Source organism: Neohortaea acidophila, assembly GCF_010093505.1.
Source record: "Neohortaea acidophila strain CBS 113389 unplaced genomic scaffold BDY17scaffold_9, whole genome shotgun sequence".
Taxonomy (NCBI): Eukaryota; Fungi; Ascomycota; class Dothideomycetes; order Mycosphaerellales; family Teratosphaeriaceae; genus Neohortaea; species Neohortaea acidophila.
In genome coordinates this window covers 795,897-817,133 of record NW_022985518.1, presented here as the reverse complement: position 1 = coordinate 817,133, position 21,237 = coordinate 795,897, and the positions used below count along the sequence as shown (strand labels likewise).

Below are 21,237 nucleotides of genomic sequence, written 5' to 3'. Positions count from 1 at the left end.
TTGTTCCATGTCCCGTGGGTAGAACTCATGATGCATCGTTGCCGTCTCCTCTGGACTCCAATCCAACATCTCCCCCTCGCCAAACGCGAATTGATCTTCGATCTGGGAAAACAGGAATTGATTCGCCTCTTCACTCGTCCAGGCCCAGGATCCAGGCGCAAGTTGCATGTCGTCGGTGAGCTGAGGAATGACTTCGCCCCCGGGAATGGCGATAGGCGGGCCCGTCCTGCGCGGCATCTCGAAGCCCGTCGCCTGCGGAAGGACCGGCGTGGTGATTTTCGAAATCGAGCTCCCCGTGTTGAGCAGGTGCGAGTCCTCTTGCAACCTTAGGCGCGCGGCGGTAGAGTTGTCGAGGTAGGCGAAAAACAGGCTGAGCACCCAGTTGGTGACTTCCCAGGTCTTCTGCAGCTCCTGAAGACCGAGGAGGCACAGTTTCGCGCGGTGCTCTGCGACCGTCTTGGTCGTGCCATCGGAACGTCGCAGATGGACGGTGTGAATACAAAGAGTATTGAAGAGATTCGTGATGACGTGAATCTGGCCGTGATGGAGATTGCCCTCGGCGAGCATGTCTTCGATGATTCGCGAATTCTCGGCGGCTGTCTGGAGGACGATGTTGCCGTCGGATTCGCGCCCGCCTTCCCCGTTGACCACGTAGTCGTGCCGATAGAGGAGGATGAGCAGGTTGTTGTAGGCCAGGCGCAGCATGTTGGAGAAGAAAGAAGACTGGGTGCTGATTGCATCGCCGTGCTGCTTCGGTGGTGGCAAGCGCTGCTTCAGTTCGAGCAGCTGCTCCTTCATCTGTGCCGTGTGCGAATCACTAAACGCCTGGTTCGGCAGGTATCCAGAATGCACGATGCGGCCCAGCTGCGTCGCGAGCTGTGCCATCACCAGCGCATAGTTTGCGTACTCCATTGCTTGCCGCTTGGGCACCGCCGGACCAAAAGCGAAGTCGAAGTCGGAGATTTCCAGCGCTTCAAAGTCGCAGTCTTCGTCCCTCACGCGATCAGGAAGGCCCAGTGCGGCAGCGCACTGTCTGTCGCGGGTGTAGAGCGACCACCAGATGCGTCTCTTGAGCTTCGCGTTCTGCGTCTCCGCCTTGCCCGCAGAGCGATGGAGAGCCTTTGTTTGAGCGAGGGTGATGGCACTGCCAAGCCAGTGGCGCGTGTCCTTCTCCAAGAGCGCGCCGGCTCTCCAGAAGCTCATCAGAAAGAGCGCTTGGATGATGGTGATTTTCTTGCGCTCAAACTCGGCATCGTAGATGTCCTTGGCGCGGTTGAAGAAGACGTACTTGGCGCGATGGCGGGAGTCGAATCCCACCTCTTGCAGGATGGGCTCGTCACAGTGCAGGGATCCAATGAAGAGCATGGCCTGGAGCAGCAACGGCGAGAGGGCACCTTTGCGGTACTGTGCCCAGATGTCCACCTCGTCCACCACGGCAAAGCAGGGATGGAAATGGTCGAAGTAGGCCTTCAGGAGGGTCTCGGTGACGTGCGGCACGGGCAGGGAAAAGGCGCCGTTGGCATGCAGATAATCCAGACGGACGCGCCGCCGATCAAACTCCCACTGCGGCACCAAAGCCTCTGCCTTGGCGAAGCTGGGGACAAGATATCTCAGACGCGCTGTGGCCGCAGTCACGGGCCCAGGATGCATGGACGCCGGCGTGCCGTCGGAGACGAAGCGCAGCAGGTTCGTCTCGCCGAGGAAGACATTGTCCTCATCCAACCGCGGGTCCTGACTCGAGTGGGACTCGAGGTCGTCATGGCCGAGCCCCTGGGGCGAAGGGCCCTCCTTGGACGAGCCCTCGCCATCCCGATGGAGCGAGGCGAGGACGCGTGAGGCGGCGAGAGCGTCCGCGCCGCCGGAGGAAGGCGCGGCGCTCTCCCTTCGCTTCTTTGTCGGCCGGGGATGCTTTCCTCGCCGGCTCTCACGGGTTTCGCAGGCCACGGCAGAGGCGACACAATTGCTGCACGCTGCTTCACGTTAGACAGCAGGAAAGAGACGGTGCCAGGAGAGCGGGGAAAGTGAGGGAAAAACGAACGATTCCTTTCCACGACGTCACATTTGACTCGTCTTGAGTTACACTGGGTACAAGCTTGTCGAGCACGCTGGCGTTGCCTGGGACGAGACTCGGTGCTGTCTTCCATAACGCCCCGCCTTTCCGAAGGAGTATGTCGGCGTCTTGGGAGGCTCGGAGGGTCTGGCGGAGAAAAGGGTCGGAAAGCAGAGCCTATCTCCCTCCTTTGACGTCGAGTTTTCGACCTCGGCCCCGGCACGCGGCCACCGAATTTCATCATCCTGCAGGCCTGAAGCCTGCGAGCCCGCGCGCCAATTAGCCAGCGATTGCCTCCACGCGGCATAGCCTATGCCGCGGAAGTCCTACGAGCGCAGTGAAGGCAGTTCGAAGCGATAAGAACGTTGCGGAGCTCTGCACATTGCTTGTCGATGTATCGTTGTCCGTGGCGGAGAGAATACACGCTGTCGACGGGTGTCGAATGCCACGGCTGCACAGCAGTCTTAACCGCATCAATACCTGGCTGAGCGAGGGATCAGAAGCATGGCCTCGTTGAAAGCCATCCGCTCGAGCATTGCGGCCGTTAAAGACCATCCATCCGTCTCACGCCGCACGTTTTGCTCTTCTGCTGCACGTCGCTATGCAACCTATACCGACGACACCATCTCGAACCTCAGAATTGACGCGAATACGCGAGTTATATACCAAGGTATGCAGACCTCCGGCTGTCACAACTCACAACCCGTTACTAAGAATCTGCAGGGTTCACCGGAAAGGCGGTAGGTCCACGCGTGCAACGGCACTGTACAGCACCGGTCCATGAACTGACTCCGAGTCCAGGCAACCAAAAATGCCCAAGATACAATTGAATACGGCACGAAGGTGGTCGGGGGCGTGACCCCGAAGAAGGGCGGGAGCGAGCATCTTGGTTTGCCGGTCTTCAACACAGTGCGAGAGGTGCGTCTTCCGGAACTTGTCCTTTCGCACGCAAGCAGATTCTCACACGGCAAAGGCCATGGAGCAAGTCAAGCCACATGCCACCAGTGTCTTCGTCCCCGCTCTCCTCGCCGGCAAAGCCATCGAGGAAGCCATTGAAGCGGAGGTGCCGCTGATTGTGTCGGTGGCGGAGCATATTCCCGTGCACGACATGCTTAGAGTGCAGGAAATCTTGCGCACGCAGAGCAAGAGTCGACTTATTGGGCCCAATTGCCCTGGCATCATTGCTCCTGAGCAGTAAGTCCTGGCGACTTGGTTCATGGACCCAGACAGTTACTGACTCGTCGGTCTCTACGATTAGATGCAGAATTGGGATCAGTACGCTTTTCTTCCTGTCTGAATGGTGGCCCGAGCGAAGCTAATGTGATTGTTCCAAGTGCCTTACAAGCAGTACAAGAAAGGTGAGCTGTCGCAACAACGACGACTTCACACTCGAGCACTACTAATCTATCGTACAGGTATCATCGGAATTGTGTCTAAAAGCGGAACTTTGAGCTACGAAGCGGTCGGAGCGACTACCAAAGCTGGCCTTGGACAAAGCATTGTCGTGGGTATGGGAGGTGACATGCTTCCTGGTGAGTGCAGAAAGCGCCTCCGTCAACGAACATGTAGCTGAGGGCCTGTCAGGGACCACCCAAGTCGATGGACTCAAGCTCTTCATTGACCACGAGGCCACCAAGGGCATCGTTGTCATCGGAGAGATTGGAGGGGAAGCCGAGCTGAACGCGGCAGAGTTCATCAGGGAGTACCGGGCGAGAACGTCGAACCCCAAGCCGATCGTTGCAATGGTTTCGGGGAGGACGGCGCCGGAAGGCAAGACAATGGGTCATGCAGGAGCGTTGCTGTCTCCGAGAGATGCCTCGGCCGACAAGAAGGCAAAGGAACTCGAGGTGCGTCTGCAAGCAGTGCGTTGACGAGATCGTACTAACGATACACACATAGGCAGCTGGAGCGGTCGTCGTACCGCACCCGGGCCTGATTGGGACAGAGATGAAGAAGCTCTTGAATATGTAAAGCACGGGTACGATGGCAGGATGGGGCGATGTCATTCGCGTGCGTTTTGATGCTATCCTCGAATTGCAGCGGTAGAATAAGGGCCGATCCATTGATCAACTTCTTCACGTCTTGTCTCTACGCGTCAGAATGATCTTCCATGAAATGCAGCCGTGCCTCGTACAGCCGACACCGGCAGTACGATCATACGGCGTGGCATTGGAGCAGGCAAGATTTACCGATCGCAAAACCCGGGGTAGCTTTTATAACCGCCGTGATCATCTCCAGAGGTGCGTCACGTCCAGCATTCAGCATCCGCAGAGAAGTGAGAGGTGCCGAAGGCCGTCACGAGCAAACATGTTCCAGACGCCTTCGTCCAGCTTCATCAGAGGCGCTCGAGCACTCACGCAGCGGCAGCGGTCGAGACTGCCGCAACGTCAGGTCCGGCAACTCAGTCTCCATGAATGTAAGCATTGCGAGTGGAACTCGATCATCTCGAGGATCAGAAGCTGAGTACCGTTTTCACGCGTCAAGATCAATCGCAAAATCTCCTCAAAGAGGTGTGTGGAGTCCAATGCTTTGGCTGCTCATGGTCTTCCTTCTAAATGATAGACAGTACGATGTGCCTGTGCCTCGTGGAATACTCGCCCGGACACCAAAAGAAGTGGCAGATGCTGTCACGAAGCTTGGTATGTCTTACAGCCCTCAGCTGATGGGTTGCCTACATCCATCTGACTGACAACAAAGGCGGAAAATGTGTGGTAAAAAGCCAAGTGCTCAAGGGCGGCCGAGGGAAGGGCCGGTTCGACAGCGGGTTGCAGGGCGGCATACAAGTTGTCGACGATGCAAGCTCGGCGGAGAAGCTTGCAGCTCAAATGTTGGGCCATCGCCTCATCACCAAGCAGACCGATGAGAAAGGGCTGAGCGTGAACAAGCTCTACGTCGCCGAGACGATCAAGTACGACGATGAGTGGTACCTCGCCATGACCATTGACCGGGAGAACTACAGCCCGGCCATCATCGTCTCCAAGGCCGGCGGCATGGACATTGAGACGGTGGCAAAGGAGCATCCCGATCAGTTGCTCACCTTCCACTTCAGTATCTCGCAGGGCATCACCCCCGACCTTGTCAAGCGTCTCTCGTCCGCTCTGAAGACCTCGGAGAAAGAGACCAAAAACCTGGAGACCATCCTCACCCGTATGCACAAAGTCTTTACCGCCAAAGATGCAACACTTCTCGAAATCAACCCACTCGTCCGATCTTCCGACGGAAACTTCACCTGCCTGGATGCCAAGTTTTCCTTTGACGATGCCGCCTCACCACGTCAGAAGGAACTCTTTGCACTGCGAGACTCGGACGACATTGAGCAAGACCAGTCGACCGAGATGGAGGCCAAGGAGTACGATCTGGTGTACATCCGACTTGACGGCAACATTGGCAACGTGGTAAATGGCGCCGGACTGGCCATGGCCACGAATGATGCAATCGCCTATCACGGCGGTTCCAGCGCCAACTTCCTCGATGCCGGGGGCCAGGCCACGCAGCAGACGATGCAGAAGGCTTTCGAGATCATCTTGCGGGACGAGAGGGTGAAGTGCATTCTTGTCAACATCTACGGAGGTGAGTGTTTGCCGTGGGACAGGAGCTGGGCTACGCTGACTCCGGACAAGGCATCATCAGGTGTGATATGATTGCAGAGTCTATCATTGGTGCCGCGAAGGAATTGGGCTCCTTCCGCGTGCCAATTGTTGTCAGATTGCAGGGGACAAATTCCGCCGAAGGGTTGAAATTGGTAAGCAGTTCCCTACTCTTCAGCGTTGTGCCGCACTGACAGACGCGTTCAGGTCGAAGAATCTGGGCTTGGGCTACATTCAGAAGCGGAATTTGGGGAGGCGGCGAAGAAAGCAGTCGAGCTTGCGAAATCAGGGTAGCATCGATGAGATTCTATCTACTCCGTAATGGTGCCTTTCGACGCCACTTTTCCAAACGAGTCATGGCTCTGGATTGTCCACTTGCCTTGACCATCAGAGTCTTGCTCCAGAATGACTCTAAACGGCTCATTGACGTACAGAGGCGTCATGGCTCGGTAGGAAATCGACTTGGGCAAGCGTTCGGGGTCGTCCTTGGCGCGTGTGTCTCGGTATAGGTCCAACATTCCGAATAAGGCGTAAGGCCCATGGACAACAAGACTACGATGCCCTTCGACCTCCCGACACCATGGAAGGGAGTAGTGAATCTTGTGCGCGTTGAAGGTCAAGCCCGACAGCCTAAACAGCGTGACATCCGATGGGCAAAAATCGCGGGAGTACGTGCCTAGGAGACTGCTTGTTAGGTGCTATTGCTTGCCAACCGCTCGAGTAATCTTACCTTCAGGCAGAGGTTTCTCTTGCGGCTTCGGCGGTGGCTCCTTCCTTTCGGTGTGTTCCTTTTGGAAGACCCAGTTTCTATGCGCAGCACGTTAGCTTCGAATTCTACAACTCGCGACATCAAGGATGATCAACGCACCGGCGGTCAACCAAGGCAACACCGTGCTCGTTTTCATACGTCTTCACGAGGCCGGCAAGAATCATCGAGTCTCCACTCCTCATCGTCTTTTCCTCTGCCGACGTAATCTCCGTGGTCTCCTTGACCTTCTGTCCAATCCGGAGGATTTCCTTGGGGTCCTGCGTCCATTCCATTGAGCCACCGGCCCACATGCGTCTGGTCCATGGCGACAGGGGGTTGAGCGTCTTATCCGTCCCGTCAATGCCCAGGTCCTGTTCATGCATGGTCGGAGTGAAGTAGATGAAATGATAGCCGGGGGGCAGCGGCGTGCCATCTACGGGCGCGCCATCGATGTCCAGAGATACCTTTTCGTGGAGATTCCTCCGGCCTAGGGTGACGCTGAGCAGTCGGGCGTGGTTGGCGTCGATTAATTGTTCGCGAATGGACACGGGCTTGCCGCCATATCGCTGCAAGATCTCTTTGGCTGCGTCCGCCGCCGAGCTGCCGGATGCTGACGAGGCAAACCTGCGGAAGATTCGAGACATGGCGGGTGGTTGTGATCAATCCAGGGTGGGTATGCGTCGTTGTTTCCCCTGCCGGTGTCTGGCATTCAAGTCCAGAGAGGAGTAGATAGCCGAACTTCAATACGGTAGCCTCGGCCTGCCCACGGCGCCCCGTGGGGTAGCTTACGTCAATCAATTCCCTGGTGTTTACGCAGGCAGGAACCGACCAGCGCGCGGACAAATCCGACATCTGCCGCGACCCATCGGCCACGCGAGAAGAATTGGCACGAGGGTGTGGAGAAGGGGGGAGGTGGTCTAGACCATGAGCTGGACACATTATAGCCATATCGTCCCACCGCGCCGGACTTTCCTGATTTTCGTTGTGCTGTGTGTTTGAGCTTCCCGAGAGTCACGGCAGTCCATCAAGGTCGACACAATGGCAGCGGGCGTAGAGTCGTTTAAAAACATCGAGACAGTCGCCCTGGTGGTCGACGAAGCCAAGGCGGACTTCAAGCTCCAGCCCATTGTGCTTGACGAAGTGCGAGGCGATGAGGTCCTCATTGAGATGAAGTACAGTGGAATCTGTAAGTTGTTGGATCTGCCACGCATCCCTCTTGTGTGCATGGCTAAAGCATGTCAGGCCACACGGATATCGTACTGCAACAAGGCCTTCTGCCTCTCTGTGATTTTCCCGCCGTGTTTGGTGTAAGTGCGGCGGCTATTCCGACGCGACACACCTGCTGACAGCACCAGCACGAGGGTGCCGGCATCATCCGAGCAATCGGCAAAGATGTGAAGAACAAGGAGCTCAAGGTCGGAGATGCTGCGCTCCTCTCCTTCAACCACTGTGGAACGTGTACTGCGTGCGTGGGAGATCACCCTGCGTATTGCCACACTCACGCCCTCGTCAACCACAACGCCGTGAGACTCTCCGATCGAAGCACGCCTGCACGCCGACCCAATGGCGAGGCCGTTCGCTCGCAGTACTTTGGCCAGTCCTCTTTCTCCAAGATGTCTGTCGTCAACGAGAAGTGTGTCGTCAAATGCCCCAACCCGGACCGCATGGACATTTACGCGCCCTTTGGCTGTGGTGTGCAGACTGGGGCCGGCACGGTGCTGAACGTACTGAAGCCGACCAAGGACGAGTCTCTTGTCATCTTCGGAATCGGCACCGTTGGCATCTCTGCGCTCATGGCCGCAAAACACATCGGAGCGGGCCAGATTATCGCTGTGGACATTGTCGACGCCAAACTGCAGCTCGCCAAAGAACTGGGCGCGACGGCGGTCGTCAATTCGAAGGAGCAGCCCGACACCGTCGCCGCCATCAAGGCACTGACGAATGGCAAAGGCGCAAAATACACCATCGACTGCACCGGTCTATTGCCCGTCATCCAGACCATGGTGGACTGCCTGCAGCCCGAAGGCACAGCAGCGGTCGTTGGCGTGCCCCCGCCCGACGCCAAAATCTCCATCGACCCGCTCATGTTCCTGCTGGACAACAAGAAGCTTATCGGCGTGATCGAAGGCGACTCCAACCCGTCAGACTTCATCCCCAAGCTCATCCAACTGCATCAGGACGGCCACTTCCCGATCGAGAAGATCTGCAAGACGTATCCTGTCGACAAGCTGGCCGATGCTATCCACGACCTTCACACGGGTGCAGTAAGTCGTGGCCTCACCTCGCTCTCTCCTCAATGGCTATCGAAGCTAACCATGCCATGTCCAGGTCACGAAGCCCGTGATCGATTGGGGTTAAAAGCGGAGAAAGGGTTATTAGATCTTCCGCACCACCAAGTCTCGAAGATATTAGGTAGATATTGCGCAACTATATTCTCATTACATCGTGATCATCTGGTGTGACGATGCGACTGGTGTCTAGTTCTATGTTTAGCACAACCCCATGCTACAACCAACATGCCTACAATGATCTCGCCGTGCAGGGATCAAAATCCTCGCACGCCATCACAGTAGCCTGGCGTGGTGTCTTTCGACCCTTTCACCCAGCTCTCCACTGTCAGCGCGGTTGTGTAAATCATCATGATGCTCCCAAGCGCAACGAGGGCAAAGTCGGCCACCTTTTGCCAAAGGCGTGTCGAGAGAACACGGTAGTGCATCAGTGGCTGCACAGTTAGTCAGTCAGGTCACCCTCGTACACTCGGCGGGGGGACAACTTACGGGATAGATATACACCAGCGGAATACAGGCAAAGCTCCCCACCAAACTCACAAACTTATCAAGGTCATCTGCGCCAGCCCATGCGATGCCTGCGCAAAAGATAACCATGAAGAAGCGGAAGCAGTTCTTCTGCCACTTGATCCACGGGTTGTACTTGCCGGTTCTGCTGAACAGCTGCTGACTCGTGATTTCAATGGCCGGGAAGATCTGCAATGGTATGGACAGGAGGATGGCGATGGAGTAGAGGAATTGCACTCCGTTGACAATCTTGTCGTCCTGCGGCATATTGAGGATTACCACGGTCTTCGTGTTGGAGCCGTACGCTGCGTACGAAAGAGCGCCCATCGAGATGAAAATCACGCTCATGACGGCCGTCACGCTTGCCAGGACCACGGGGAATTTCGAAGGGTCACGCATGCCCGATTGGATCGGGATAACCAGACCGACACCTTCAAAGGTGAAGATCGCCGTGCCAATCAACAGAGACCAGGAGTTCGGGTTGAAGTTGACAAAGTCCGCAAATCCAGGCCGGTCGACGATGGTCTTGATGTCGTAGTAGTAAAGGTAGATAAGACCGAGGCAGATGAACAGGTCTGCGAGTAGGGCCATTTTCTGAATGTTGTTGATGTTGCGGTACAGGCTGATGGGCAGGAAGATAATCACCTGCGCCAGAATGACCCATTTGATCTCAATGCTCGTCTTACAATCGGTGACTGCGAGGATGAGGGCTTGGATGTTCTCGGATACAAAGACAATGTAGGCGCTGGTGAACCCGATCTGCGAGAGGATCAGGCTGAAATTGATGAGCCCGCGGAAATAAGGGCCGAAAATCTTGCCGCCCATGTCGCCGTACGACATCGGCACCTTCAATCGCGTTGCCACGAGGATGATGAAACAGTAGTAGGAGAGGAGCGCGAGGGCGATCAGGATGAGGAAGGAGAAGAGCATGCCGCCGTTGTAGAATGCGCGCGGTAGGAAGAGAACTCCTGTGCCAACGAAAGATTTGAGCAGAAGGAGAGCGGCACCGAATGGCGTGCCTTTGCCAGCATTGCGGACTCTGCGTTTCCGTTTCCGTCTGCCCGGCGTGAGAAGGGCAGATTGTTCACCCCAGCCGTCGTCGGATTGATCATCGCCATCCTCCATTGTAGCGGCATCAGAAGAGAAGTATTCGTCCGGGCCGAGCACTTCGTCATCCTCGTCCAATTCTTCTCCCGCGAAGTGGCCGTATAGTGTCAGGAACTCGATGAAATTGCTTGTGACGAATTGGGGGTTTGGTCGGGGCGGCTCAGTATAAGCTCGTCTGTTGATTGCGCCGTAATGCGTGCCATTTATGCTGGGCCGAACTGGGGAGGCGGCTGCTCGACGGAGGTGCTCGCGTCTGAATCCGCCGGGGACTTGGATGTTTTGGATATTGTCGGCCTCCGAGTCGTCCTTGGGCAAGGTGGCACTCAGGCTGCGCTTCAACCTTCCCGTGCCCCTGTCCTGTGCATCGGCCTGCTGGCGCTCACGCTTCTCGGCATAACGATAGATGTGGCGAGTGGTGTCCCCGCCTTGCAATTGCAGACTGGAGAACTCTCCGTCCTCCATGGATGCGCTTGGTGCATCGGTGCCGTGCTCCAGATGGCTTGGTCTCCGGTAAGAGCTCGGCTCCGATCCGGCCTCGGGGCGCCCCACCAAATGCCGCCTTAGGACTTCGATTTCTTCCTGGCCATGTGGACTCTGTCCGAGAGGGCTCGTGTAGGACTGGCTGGCGATTCTCGCATGATTCGACGCACTCAGGGCTTGTGACAATGACGAGGCCCCAGGGCCAGGCAAAGAGCCGGGAGCGGCACCCGCAAGAGGAGTGGCAGGTCGTTGCGGTGTCCCGTGTTGGGGTCGTGCTGCTGGGATCTGCGAGCTGCTGGCTGGCGAGGTCGAGACGGGCGCTGCCAATCGTGCTGTTGCAGATGCCCGGGATGGGGATTGCGGCGTGAAAGATGCGGCACGGCCAGAAGGAGAGGCCGCGACGGGCTGAGCGCCCGCGGACGCCTTTCGTTCGCCGTCTGCCATGACCTACAGAAGGATCCGAGTCGATGCCGAGAGATTTACATATGGCAGAGAGTGCGTGTCGTTGAAACTGGGAAATTTCCAGTTCAGAAAAGCCGCTCGCCAATGGCAGGCACGTCGTTTACCTAATCCGACACTAGCCGCGGTTTGGTACAGGTGCCTGCGAGGCCACGACTTTTGGCCGGAAGGCTTCGTGTCGCGCGGCTTCCCAATATACGCGACTTGCACTCACTTCAACCTCACTCAAACATGACCACATGCGGACAAAATGAACGATCTCCAAGCGCAAGGTCGCGCGTGCTACAAACGAGGAGATTATAAGCAAGCACTGGCGCATTTCGATCGTGCCATTGGACGTGCAGCTTCCGTGCAGCTGCTCGACAACCGTTCTGCCTGCCTTGAGAAGCTAGGCGATCTTCCGAACGCCCTCAAAGACGCCAAGACAGCCATCCAGACTCACCGCGAAGATCCCACGGGCTACTTGCGCGCCGGAAGGATCTTGGTCAAAATGGCCAAAGAGCCGGTGGCGCTGGAGATTTATTCGCATGGATTGCGTTCGGTGAAGCATGTCGGGCAAGGCTACGAGGTATGTCAGCTTCAGGTCCAGCCAAATGCCCCATAGAGCTTACTGGTTGCTGTAGATATTGCGGAATACGCACAAAGAATTGTTGGACAAGCTCTCACCGCCACGAAGTCTGGATCCAATGTCGGTTTTTCCGCGTGAGATTGCCGAGATCATCCTGAAACAGCTCTCCTTCAAGCAAAACATGGCCGCTTGTCTCGTCTCGAAGCCGTGGTGCCTGTTCATAAGGTCGTGTCCGGATCTTTGGCGCCATCTTGATCTGTCGCAAGCCAGGAGAAAGGTCCGAAGCGCCTTCATCAGCCGTGCGATCAACATCGGCCGGGATAAGCTGACAACGGCCACTCTGCACAATCTCTGGGATTTCGACAAGGCTCTGCGTGCGCTTGTCTTGCACACCCCCCTCACCACTCTTAGTCTTTTGGAGAACGGCCTGCTGGGCGATAATCTCACAAAATTGCTGACGCCGGCAAAACGTTTGACATCGCTGAGCCTCGCGTCCAAAATGGCGTTTCCCGCCGATGAAATCCAGCATCTGCTCCACCCCCTGGCCGCCCACCTCGAGTCCCTCGAATGTCATCTCAATGAGATCCTACCGTTGGCCAAGATGACGGACACCCTTGAGTCCCTACAGACCTTAAAAATGACGTTTGACTCCTGTCAGCATCTCCAGCACTTTTTCCGTAGCGAGGTCCACGAGCGACTGCCCAACTTGCGGTCATTGACGGTCCATGGCAGGGAGAGCGGCCGGAGCGTCCACACGGGCAGAATTGCTCTCGATGCGTGCACGAACCTCACTTATCTGGACATATCTTTGCCAACGATATCCCTTAGAGACCTCCGGTTACCTGCGACGCTGCAGAGCTTGCGGCTGGCGGCCACTGGGATCGCCTCGACCTCCTGGCCCGCGCCGCTGCCGCCGCCCACATTCCCAATGTCCGAGCTGGAAGAATTGAACTTGGAGATAGGGCACATGGGCCTCAGGGGCGCCCTAAGATTTCTCGATCACACCACGGACGGAATTCGACACCTGCGCAAACTCGCGGTTCGCGGTGCCGAGTTCCACAGCATGCACTTCGATGGGCTCTTGGCACATCCCCATCTTGCGAACCTCCAACATCTACATCTACCAGGGCTGATTGATTGCCGCGACGAAGATGCCGTCAAGATCATCAACGCCATGCCTCGACTGCTCTCACTTGACCTTTCGGAGACGAAGATTACTGGGGTCAGCGTTCGACATGCAATCAAGCAGCAAAATCTGCAGCACTTGGCAGTGAACAACTGCAGCGAAATCGGCATCGATGCCATCGCATGGGCACGCGAGCAAGGCGTCGAAGTACAACATCGCATGTCGAATGGAGAAAAGGGCAGGAAAGTCCGATATTGACAATAGAAGCGAAGCGACAAGCATCTATTGCGGATAGATGAATCGCGGTGCGGCTCGCATTGCTAGTCAAACAGTCCGTCCTTTTCCACCTTCTCACAAAATATGTCTCCCACTAGATCCAAGACCCCATCACCAAAGGCCTCCTGAAGCGACAGCACAGCATCCGCAGGGCGCGGCACTCTACCTTCCACGCTCCCGTGGCGGACTTGCACATTCTCGACCGTCAGTCTTCTGAGGGTTGCCCTCCTCGCCTTGACGATTTTCACCAAGTCCCTCCACTCAAACGCGAAGCCCTCTAGTTCGAAATGCTGAAGCTGCTGGAGGATTGGTGTTGACTGTGCAGCTTGTGGTAGTGAGGATACTCGTCCGTCCATGATTGCGCGGGCCAACGCGCGGAAGATGGATTCGCTCCCGTCAAGTTCGAGGTTGCATTCCGAACGGGACAATGCCAGAAGCTCCAGGTTTGCAGCTTCGGCCAGGAAAGCGATAAAGTGCCTCAGGGCGGGCTGTATCCGTGGGCCAAGCCACTGGCGCACAGCTACCGCGCGATTGGTAGGGGCAATGGCAAGACGCAGAGCTTTCAGTCGCGAGAATGTGCTTACCCCACCCGTTCTAGAAAAAGGTTCAAAGACGCACAGGGGAAGACCAAAGACCTCGCTCCCCAACTGCAACTGTTGCACAGGATATTCCGTCTCGCGAATGGCTTGGTAGAGCATGTGGAATCTCGTCGGGTCGTGGTGGTCGACACCGATCAGGGCAGCCTCGTAGTGTTGAACAGGCTTGGCGAACCGCCTGAGACGGTGCATATAGCCCGAGGCTCGCCGCTGGTAATCATCAGTGCAGAAATCTCGACCTCCAGCGACGATTGTGGGAATATGGCCGCTTCGGTGGAAGTTGGTGAGAACTTTGTGTAGGACTCGCACGTCGTCCGCGGAACGGCGAAAGCGGGCTTCGGCCTTGACGAGGCGCTTGTGCATGCCCCCGTTCCAGTGCAATTCTTTCAACTGTGTGGCGTCGACCGGGTTGAGGGCGGTCTCATCCAGGTGGTAGAGGGCACCTGCAACCCAGTCTTCGGCCTCGCGCATCGTGGCGAACGAAAAGCGCAAGGTGTGCATACTTCGTCTCAGGTCAGACCGTTGGGAGATGCACAGAAGAGTCTCCATGCTTGCCGGGTCGGCTAGCATGAAGGTGCGGTCGGTGAAGTAGCGCGAGACGAAGACCTTGTGTGTGCTCCGGCAAATCTTTGAGCAGGTGATTCGCAGATCCAAGAGTGCGGGAAGATCAGGTGGAATCCATTCAGCGATGCACTCGAGAAGTTCGGCAGGGAGTGTGTCTAGCGCCATGGAAGTTGGGGTTTGGTCAATGAGGCGGTGGTTCCGGTATACTGTATGATGGGACTAATAAGAGGTTGCTATGGTATGGCATGTTCGAGGACAGCTCAGGTATCGTCGTGATGAAAAGCCATCTCTTAGGCGGCAGCGGACTGGAGTCACAGCCTGCTCTCGACGCCGAGTCACCATCCTCTGTGCCAAACAATTACGACGGCTATCCTTCCTTTCCGGGCCGTCCGAAGCAGGTCAGGCGAGCGACAAAGTTCAGCCTGATGATCCCCCAATCCCATTCCGCAATCGGGAGGAATCCATTGGAAAAGCCCCGCCGACGTCCTTCTCGGCGTGGCGAGCACGATATATTTTGTTTTTGGCCTCATATCACGGCCCAATTTCTTCCTCACCTTACCCTTTGCAAGATCAATACTTCTCCATCATGTTCTCCCAACGCCTCTCTCGGGCTGTGTCCCATTCTCTTGTCAGATCCAGCAGCAGGATCAATGCCGGCAGTCGACGTCATGCTTCCCGACATACGAAATTCACACTCAACAACGGAGCGTCCATGTATATTCCCTGCTCCTTCTTGTCTCAGCACGTCACGTATCTCTAACTCATCGTGTAGTCCCGCTTTGGGCTTCGGAACCTTCCAAGTATGGCCCGATCCTGTAGCACACAGAGAGGTTGTGCTAACTTGTCATCCAGGACCCCGACCATCAAGAAGAAGCCGTAGTCCGAGCGCTGAAGCTTGGATTCCGCCATGTCGATACAGCTCAGATGTATAACGCATCGCCCGTAAATTTCTTCCCAGGACATCGCTGATTAGCCACCAGATATGACACTGAGCTGTCGACGGGAAATGCAATCAAAAAGGCCGGCATTCCGCGAGAGGAGCTATTCCTCTCGACCAAGCTTTGGATGACATCGCACCACCCCGACGATGTCGAGCCCTCCCTCGACGCGTCTTTGGAGAAACTCCAAACCGACTATCTCGACATCCTGATGTTGCACTTCCCGTGCGCCTTTGCCCGGTCGGTCGCCCCAAGCCACCATGAATGTGCATTTTCGCATTGCTAACTCAAGGCCGGCCAGTGGCGACAATGTGTTCCCGGAAGATGAGAACGGCCTCATGGCAATGGGCGATACGCACTATCTCGACACTTGGCTAGCGTTGGAGAAGGTGCTGAAGACCGGCAAAGTCAAAGCTATCGGACTGTCCAATTTCACCAAGGAGCAAGTGCAGAACATCATCGACAAGGGTGAAGTGGTTGGTCTCCCTGATCGAGATAATCGTGTGTATGACTGATCCAAAGCGTGCAGGTCCCGGCCATCCACCAGATTGAATTACATCGTGAGTGATGATCGTCGGAAGCAGCACGGATACAAGTTAACTCCTAGCGATTTCTCTAGCTTGGCTTCAGCAAGCAGATTTCATCAAATGGCACAAGGAACAAGGCATCCACAACACTGCGTACAGTCCTCTGGGTAATAGCAACCCTTACTACCAAGAGCAGGTGTGGTCTCGACCGGAAGCGTTCAGCCTGCCGCCGCCTACCGAGGATCCGGTCTTGATCGAAGTAGCAAAGAAACACAACAAATCGCCCCATCAAGTCGCCTATGCCTGGGGCATCAACAACGGCCGCTCCGTGCTGTCGAAGAGTGTCGTTGACTGGCAGATCGTGGCGAACTTGGAGGCCGACTTTGAGCTGGATGCCGAGGACATGGAGAAGATTGCCACCATGGACAAAAAGGCGCGCTTCAACGATCCCAGCCCGCTGTTCAGATTTCAGTTCTTCGAGGGGCTGGATGGGTTCAAGCCCAGGGGCGATCATGAGTTCCCCGTGTCGGACGTGTTTGGCAAGATCGGTAAGGTGTAGTGAGTGTGGTAGGCAAAATCTATCAATTGCATCTGCGACTACATTTGAGTCAAGACGTAGCTTCCGGACCCCTTGAAGTTCAGCGCTCCCGATCCATCCACGCACAGCCAGTTACCACCTAGGGACAGGTAGTAGTAGCCGCGGTTCCTGGTGTCCTCGTCGTACTCCATGGCAAATTCCCAATTGCCCGCCTCGCTCATCGGTTTGAACACGCACCAATCCCCTTGCTGGCAGGCGACACGGTCAGTGCCATCATCCAAAGTCCACCAGCGCCTGTTGCCTCGTCTCGGGGCGGTGGTCTTGTCGTCCCTGCTGCTGTAAGCCCACCAGTCGTCTCTAGTCTCCATGCCTCCGATGTGGTAGCAGAATCCGTCGTCGTCTTTAGCGAAAAGCGCCATGTTGCGGGTCGTTCAAGATGCGTCTCGTTGATGTACAGTGACTGTGGCATGGAATCTTTGTTAGTGATTTGCAAACGAGCTGAGACTGGACGTATTGCCTACCCTGAGACGTGAAGTAGTAACTTGAAGATTTGGGTCAATGTAGAGCCCAGCAGGTGTCCAGAATCGCTACTTATATGTACAATGAATTGTACAGACCCGAAAGTGTTGAGCCTGAACAGTGGCTCCGACGTGGGGATGCACGCAGATTCGCGACTCAAGATTCGCTAAGAGCTCCTGTTGTGATTTCATGCATCTCGTCTCGAGACGCTGACGATGCGATCGGCATCAACTGCATCTCCGTAGTTGGAGCGAGCTCGACGGTTGCAATGCGTGGGATTGCGTAAGGCTTGTCGTTCGAGCCAGGAAGACCCACATGCGCATGAAAGGAGGTCATCGGTCGACATCATGGTCCACTGAGCACATCTAAGGAAGCGAGCTGAGTGGAGGCGGAACACTACGCAGCGAGCATCTGTTTGTGGTTCCGATGAAATCTTCTACACTCAACACGAGTGCTGCGTTCGAGTGGGATGGGATCGGTGTTTCTCATCGCCAGCGGCATTCCATTGATGTATTTCGGAGCTCGCTTCCCTGGTGTGGGGGCAAGAGTACCATTGCCTGACCAGTCGAGGAGAGCTGGTATTCTCCACGCTTCAACAGCACTCAATGTGATCCGTCGAGACTGCGAGTCCCGTTGTCGATCACGCCTACTTTTCGATGATACCGAGCAATATCTGCTCTGCAGACTAGACGCGTTCAAGAGCAAAGCAACAACAAGCAGCTCCATCATACTGGCGTTGTGTTTTCCATAAATGCCATGCTCGGATGTAGGAGCAATTGACTCCACGGTGGCCACCACCGGCATTGGTTCGCAAACGAGCAGCGACCGCTATGTCTAAGGTTGCTGCCGTGTCCGAGCTGGAGACAAATCCTTGTGGACCACATCCAACTGAACATGGTCTGGACTTATCTCCCAGCAATTAATTACAATGTAGTCGTGATAGATTGTGATCTGTCAACCATTGAAGATGGACGCCAGGCTCGGCGAGACAGATTAGATAATCACGCTTCCGTGCAGCCTCGTCCAATGGTTCGGCTTGCAAATGTTGTCTAGTGCCGAGGACAAGGATTATGTGCAATCTCTCATTTCGAGACATCGCGAATGGGTTCTCAACAGAAGTGCAGCTAATTAATTCTATTCGACCCCTTCAAAATCATCGCGATTCTCGCGTGTCCCATTCGACATCTCGACATCCGTGTTGTGCGAGCCATTCGTAGCCACATGCGACGGCACTCTGAAGATGGCGACGCAATTGCGACCGTCAAGCATCTCGCGCCATCGACCGAGTCTGTGCTCCTGGCCAATCGCTGCTGCAATCAACACCCCGTCCTTACCGCGCTCGCCGAGATCAAGGACGGCGAGGTCGTTGATGATCCCGCGGACTTGACCTTGTCTCTCAACCCCGTCTTTCATGGCCTGCAATGCGCCATCTGCAAGCGTACTCGACTCCACGCCCTCGCTGTCCAATAATGCGCCCAGATCTTCGACCTGCACACCCACAGCCCCCAGCGGTTCGATGCGCCGTTTATCCGAGGAGATTTTCCACGCGCGAACGTAGCCGTCCCAACTCCCACTGACAAGAACGTCGCTGAACGGAATCGCTTTGAGTGCGGTGATCCATCGAGGCTGTTGGCCACCTCGACTTTCTTCATCCAGCGACTCGTCCGGCTCCTGCTCAGCGCTCGCTTCAGCCAGCGGCAGCGGAGGATCCACGCCGTGAGCGAGAGGGAGAACGAATGTGGCCTTCTTTTTGTGAGTGTTCCAGAGCGAGAGCGATCCATTGTCCGAGCCCGTTACGAAGGTCTCCTCGTCGATCATTGCAATCCGATCGATAGACCCTTCATGGTACCGCGCGTCGGCCTTGTCGTTCCCATTGGCGTACGACCTTTTCAATTGTTCCAGCGCCTTTGTTGTTCCAGAGGCATTTCCACCGCGAAAGACGAGTTGCGACTCTTCTGCCACCTTCCATAACCTTGCCGTCCGATCGCGCGCGCCGACAGTGATGCATGTCTCCTGGGCCAGGGCATCAACGTCAAGGATCTCATCCTGGTGCCCGAACAACGTTTCAACGTAAGCCAGTTCGTTAAGGGACCAGGTTTTGACTGTGCGATCTTTGCTCGCGCTGTACAGCTGATTCGTGTTTCTGCGAAATGCCAAAGCGGTGATAGCATCCCGATGCTGTGGGAAGACCTTCAGACACTTCAGCGATTCCCCGTCCCACACGATGAGCTTCTTGTCGGCGCCACCAGTAGCGACAAATTTCCCGTCCGGAGACACCGCGACGCATAGGATTGCCTTGCTGTGATGCTCTGCAATCTCACCCTTTGCGTGGCCACGGGTGCGAGCAACGACTGTCGGCTGCCGACTTGGTCTTCCCTTTGCGTGAGTGTTGTCCAGGCTGGGTAGCTCAAGTTTCACAAGCTGCAAGTCCTTGCTCACGGCAAAGATGTGCTGACCATGCACCGCGATGCCCGTCAGACTCTTTTGCATGCCGTGGCGCCTGCAAACCGTGTGTTGGGCAGCCCGCCAGTCCAGTCCATCAGCGATTCGCCTGTACAGCCTGCCTTTGCCCTCCGCCGTGTCTTCCTTCAGCCGCTCGCCCATCCGGTGTCGCAAATTCTCTTGGTCGACGTCCGCGGCATCGAAGCCGACATCCTCGAGCACCTCCTTCTGTGTGTTGGCGAGGTATTGCTCGGCAAGCCGCACACGCTTTGCGGCGGGATCCTCGTCTTCAAACTGCGCCTCATCCTCCTCTGACAAACTCTCATCGTCTACCGCCGGCGGTGGTGCATCATCATCGGAGGCATCAGAGCCCGAGATGGATTCATCGTCGCGCGTACTCTTCCTCCACCCTGCAGATTTTGAGGGCGCCGAGGCCGACGGTGCGGGGCGTTTGCGCTTCCTTTGCGACGCCGGCAGTGTGAAAAAGGTGGACATTTTCACTGGTTGTAGCGTACGGAGAGAAGAAGTCTCAAGCTCGCGCTGTGAAATTCTCCAAAGCGCTCTACCCTTGCTCTCGGAAGTGCCCCACATGTGGGGCCGCACAGAAGCCAATCCTCATCTCGCGTCCGCTCGTGGAGTACAGCACGTCAACTGCAGCTCTTAACTACGCCACGCAACTTACGGACTAGGCATACAACATGCGACCTCGGGCCATCGACGGTGGTGGTTTGACAGTTGAGGGAAACAATCCGACAAATGTACTGGGTTCGACGGTCAGCATGACTGATAAGCTGCCTAGCTTTCATCAGCGCCGGCTGCAGTGATTCCAAAACACGCACAGTCGTCTACAAAGAGGTGCCGGTATTTATTAATACTGTAAAGCAGTTTCCAAAGCAGGTATTGTATATGTCTGAAGCGCCAGTCTTTATATACCCGCCTCGTCGGCCATTTCTTCTTTCATACACACACACCACGTTCTTCTACACCCTAACGAACCACACGACCACAGCGTGCCGCAATGTCTAAGATCCTCCACATGCTTGACCCTCGACACCACTCTCGCCCCTCTTCGCAGGCCCTGGCCTTTACAACGCAAGCAGCCGTGGAATCTCACAAACAGCCATCGCATCCGTCCGGTCCCGTCAACATTGTCGAGCTCTTCCAATCCCAAGGATGCAACTCATGCCCGCCAACGAATGATGCGCTCCTGGACATCATCCCGCAACGACCAGACGTGCTCGTGCTGACTTACGACGTGACCTACTGGGATTATATTGGATGGAAGGATGTCTTCGGAGACAAAGCCTTCGATGAGCGACAACGGGCCTACGCCAATCGCTGGCAATCCAACCGTGTGTACACCCCTCAAGTCATCGTAAATGGGCGCCGGGAGGCGGAGGGGTCCGGACGCGTGAACCAACTCATCGACCAAGGCATACGAGCCAAAGAGGCAGGAGGCCAGCAAGTGAGTATGAGGCTGGAGAGAAATGAAGTGGTGGTCGCGGGCCCCGATGGCAGCCGTGGAGAGGTGCTCGCCGTCTTCTACGACCCAAGCGTGCACAACGTGGCCGTAACGCGCGGGGAGAACCGTGGGGCGACGCTACGGCATCAAAATGTAGTGCGCAAGGTTGCTCGACTTGACGCCTGGGTGGGCGGAACGCAACGTTATGCGATTCCTGACAGCGGCGAGGGCCTGCGTGTGGCGATCCTTGTTCAGCACGGTGCCGGAGGACGTGTGCTCGCCGCGTTGTCCGTCTAGAACAAAGCAGCGATTTTGCAAATACCCCAATAGAGACCTTCGCGACATCACGGGGAACTCGTCTTTGAAATGCGTGATCAGGCGTGCCGCGGCCGAGCAGCAGCCTAGACCGACTGTGATAGAGCATGCATCGCATGTGCAGAGATTCCCCGCACGAA

General features: G+C 56.1%; 12 protein-coding genes across 12 annotated transcripts; 6 read left to right on the top strand and 6 right to left on the bottom strand.

The window, feature by feature from the left end:
• Positions 1–45: 45 nt before the first annotated feature.
• Positions 46–2,111, bottom strand: BDY17DRAFT_232376 (fungal-specific transcription factor domain-containing protein; the record flags this gene model as incomplete). The annotated part of the gene is made up of 2 exons (XM_033730236.1): positions 46–1,970; positions 2,039–2,111. Coding segments are annotated over 2 exons (1,998 nt in total), but the record flags the coding sequence as incomplete, so codon positions are not given.
• Positions 2,103–4,391, top strand: BDY17DRAFT_199303 (succinate-CoA ligase). The gene is made up of 9 exons (XM_033730082.1): positions 2,103–2,720; positions 2,774–2,790; positions 2,852–2,968; positions 3,024–3,244; positions 3,309–3,325; positions 3,385–3,408; positions 3,466–3,582; positions 3,635–3,897; positions 3,950–4,391. The coding sequence occupies exons 1-9, from the start codon at positions 2,555–2,557 to the stop codon at positions 4,019–4,021; spliced, it is 1,014 nt and encodes a 337-aa protein (XP_033587305.1). The 5' UTR covers positions 2,103–2,554; the 3' UTR covers positions 4,022–4,391.
• Positions 4,304–5,929, top strand: BDY17DRAFT_302305 (ATP-grasp domain-containing protein). Its single transcript, XM_033734383.1, has 5 exons — positions 4,304–4,466; positions 4,535–4,560; positions 4,617–4,689; positions 4,748–5,620; positions 5,671–5,929. Exons 1-5 carry the CDS (start codon positions 4,358–4,360, stop codon positions 5,829–5,831), a joined length of 1,242 nt encoding a protein of 413 aa, XP_033587304.1. The 5' UTR covers positions 4,304–4,357; the 3' UTR covers positions 5,832–5,929.
• BDY17DRAFT_340725 (uncharacterized protein) lies at positions 5,930–7,236 on the bottom strand. The gene is made up of 3 exons (XM_033737982.1): positions 6,506–7,236; positions 6,368–6,444; positions 5,930–6,313 (listed from the first exon to the last, which is right to left on the bottom strand). Exons 1-3 carry the CDS (start codon positions 7,027–7,029, stop codon positions 5,949–5,951), a joined length of 966 nt encoding a protein of 321 aa, XP_033587303.1. The 5' UTR covers positions 7,030–7,236; the 3' UTR covers positions 5,930–5,948.
• On the top strand, positions 7,237–8,835 carry BDY17DRAFT_302301 (chaperonin 10-like protein). Its single transcript, XM_033734382.1, has 4 exons — positions 7,237–7,571; positions 7,628–7,692; positions 7,741–8,649; positions 8,714–8,835. The coding sequence occupies exons 1-4, from the start codon at positions 7,424–7,426 to the stop codon at positions 8,741–8,743; spliced, it is 1,152 nt and encodes a 383-aa protein (XP_033587302.1). The 5' UTR covers positions 7,237–7,423; the 3' UTR covers positions 8,744–8,835.
• Positions 8,836–11,272, bottom strand: BDY17DRAFT_284744 (transmembrane amino acid transporter protein-domain-containing protein). Its single transcript, XM_033732099.1, has 2 exons — positions 9,163–11,272; positions 8,836–9,107 (listed from the first exon to the last, which is right to left on the bottom strand). The coding sequence occupies exons 1-2, from the start codon at positions 11,209–11,211 to the stop codon at positions 8,931–8,933; spliced, it is 2,226 nt and encodes a 741-aa protein (XP_033587301.1). The 5' UTR covers positions 11,212–11,272; the 3' UTR covers positions 8,836–8,930.
• Positions 11,273–11,433: 161 nt separating this feature from the next.
• On the top strand, positions 11,434–13,209 carry BDY17DRAFT_199122 (uncharacterized protein). The gene is made up of 2 exons (XM_033730079.1): positions 11,434–11,794; positions 11,850–13,209. The coding sequence occupies exons 1-2, from the start codon at positions 11,477–11,479 to the stop codon at positions 13,176–13,178; spliced, it is 1,647 nt and encodes a 548-aa protein (XP_033587300.1). The 5' UTR covers positions 11,434–11,476; the 3' UTR covers positions 13,179–13,209.
• A 31-nt stretch (positions 13,210–13,240) lies between these two features.
• On the bottom strand, positions 13,241–14,521 carry BDY17DRAFT_326608 (uncharacterized protein; the record flags this gene model as incomplete). The annotated part of the gene is made up of 1 exon (XM_033737542.1): positions 13,241–14,521. The coding sequence occupies one exon, from the start codon at positions 14,519–14,521 to the stop codon at positions 13,241–13,243; it is 1,281 nt and encodes a 426-aa protein (XP_033587299.1).
• Positions 14,522–14,819: 298 nt separating this feature from the next.
• On the top strand, positions 14,820–16,395 carry BDY17DRAFT_302296 (alcohol dehydrogenase). The gene is made up of 7 exons (XM_033734381.1): positions 14,820–15,070; positions 15,129–15,156; positions 15,209–15,282; positions 15,337–15,534; positions 15,596–15,770; positions 15,824–15,854; positions 15,914–16,395. The coding sequence occupies exons 1-7, from the start codon at positions 14,943–14,945 to the stop codon at positions 16,378–16,380; spliced, it is 1,101 nt and encodes a 366-aa protein (XP_033587298.1). The 5' UTR covers positions 14,820–14,942; the 3' UTR covers positions 16,381–16,395.
• On the bottom strand, positions 16,396–17,131 carry BDY17DRAFT_348256 (uncharacterized protein). Its single transcript, XM_033738141.1, has 2 exons — positions 16,881–17,131; positions 16,396–16,819 (listed from the first exon to the last, which is right to left on the bottom strand). Exon 2 carries the CDS (start codon positions 16,776–16,778, stop codon positions 16,419–16,421), a length of 360 nt encoding a protein of 119 aa, XP_033587297.1. The 5' UTR covers positions 16,779–16,819; positions 16,881–17,131; the 3' UTR covers positions 16,396–16,418.
• Positions 17,132–17,880: 749 nt separating this feature from the next.
• On the bottom strand, positions 17,881–19,830 carry BDY17DRAFT_302294 (WD40-repeat-containing domain protein). Its single transcript, XM_033734380.1, has one exon. The coding sequence runs from the start codon at positions 19,813–19,815 to the stop codon at positions 18,013–18,015; it is 1,803 nt and encodes a 600-aa protein (XP_033587296.1). The 5' UTR covers positions 19,816–19,830; the 3' UTR covers positions 17,881–18,012.
• Positions 19,831–19,865: 35 nt separating this feature from the next.
• BDY17DRAFT_302293 (uncharacterized protein) lies at positions 19,866–21,183 on the top strand. Its single transcript, XM_033734379.1, has one exon. It carries the CDS (start codon positions 20,339–20,341, stop codon positions 21,077–21,079), a length of 741 nt encoding a protein of 246 aa, XP_033587295.1. The 5' UTR covers positions 19,866–20,338; the 3' UTR covers positions 21,080–21,183.
• Positions 21,184–21,237: the final 54 nt, after the last annotated feature.